The following is a 1,116-nucleotide window of genomic DNA, read 5'->3' on the forward strand; positions in this document are numbered from 1 at the left end:
TGCATCCTGTATGTGGTGGTCAGTGGTAATCTCATGTACAACAGCTTCCCCAACATGCCAATTTCTCAGAAGTCCTGGGCCATCATCGCTACCGCCGCTCTGCTCCCCTGCGCCTTCCTCAAGAACCTGAAAGCCGTCTCCAAGTTCAGCTTGCTGTGCACAATGGCCCACTTTGTCATCAACGTCCTGGTGATAGCGTACTGCCTCTCCAGAGCGAGGGACTGGGCCTGGGACAAGGTCAAGTTTTACATCGACGTCAAGAAGTTCCCCATCTCCATTGGGATTATCGTGTTCAGCTACACCTCGCAGATCTTCCTGCCGTCCCTGGAGGGGAACATGTACAAACCGAGCGAGTTCCACTGCATGATGAACTGGACTCACATCGCTGCCTGTATCCTCAAGGGCCTGTTCGCCCTGGTGGCCTACTTGACCTGGGCTGACGAAACCAAGGAGGTCATCACAGACAACCTGCCCCCAACCATCCGAGCCGTCGTCAATATCTTCCTAGTGGCCAAAGCTTTGCTGTCGTATCCGCTGCCGTTTTTCGCCGCCGTCGAGGTTTTAGAGAAATCGTTTTTTAATGACGGGGCCCGTGCGTATTTCCCAGATTGCTACGGAGGCGACGGACGCCTAAAATCCTGGGGACTCTCTCTCCGATGTATCCTTGTTGTGTTCACCTTGCTCATGGCGATCTATGTGCCACATTTCGCCCTCCTCATGGGTCTCACCGGCAGCCTGACAGGCGCAGGCCTGTGCTTTCTGCTTCCCAGTCTCTTCCACCTTAAGCTTTTATGGAGAAAGCTGCTATGGCACCAGGTTTTCTTTGACGTGGCCATCTTTGTAATAGGAGGTATATGCAGCGTATCTGGTTTTATCCACTCGATAGAGGGGCTAGTAGAGGCTTTCAAATATAACATAGAAGAGTAGATTGCATTGCTGGAACTAGATGTTAACTGCAAATCCCCATTTAGTGAAAAAATAATAAACACACGAGTTCCCGGCAAGCGCGGCCCTTCTGCTTAACTCATGCGTAAAAAGCGCGCACAGAACACACGCGGACATTTTCGCACTCACTCTTGCATCAGTTCAGAAGTAACGCGCACACACACACACACA

At 51.6% G+C, this 1,116-nt stretch overlaps 1 protein-coding gene across 1 annotated transcript in view; it reads left to right on the forward strand.

The window, feature by feature from the left end:
* Window positions 1-1,110, forward strand: part of LOC118327818 (vesicular inhibitory amino acid transporter-like) — a 3,673-nt gene extending 2,563 nt beyond the window's left edge. The window contains 1 exon segment of the mRNA XM_035661288.1: window positions 1-1,110. This exon segment is cut by the window's left edge and continues 15 nt beyond it. Within this exon segment, the coding sequence (XP_035517181.1) occupies window positions 1-927 (927 nt within the window). The 3' untranslated portion in view covers window positions 928-1,110.
* The last annotated feature ends 6 nt before the right edge of the window (window positions 1,111-1,116 follow it).

Source organism: Morone saxatilis, unplaced genomic scaffold, assembly GCF_004916995.1.
Source record: "Morone saxatilis isolate NCDOM2014 unplaced genomic scaffold, NCSU_SB_2.0 Contig18, whole genome shotgun sequence".
NCBI lineage: Eukaryota > Metazoa > Chordata > Actinopteri > Moronidae > Morone > Morone saxatilis.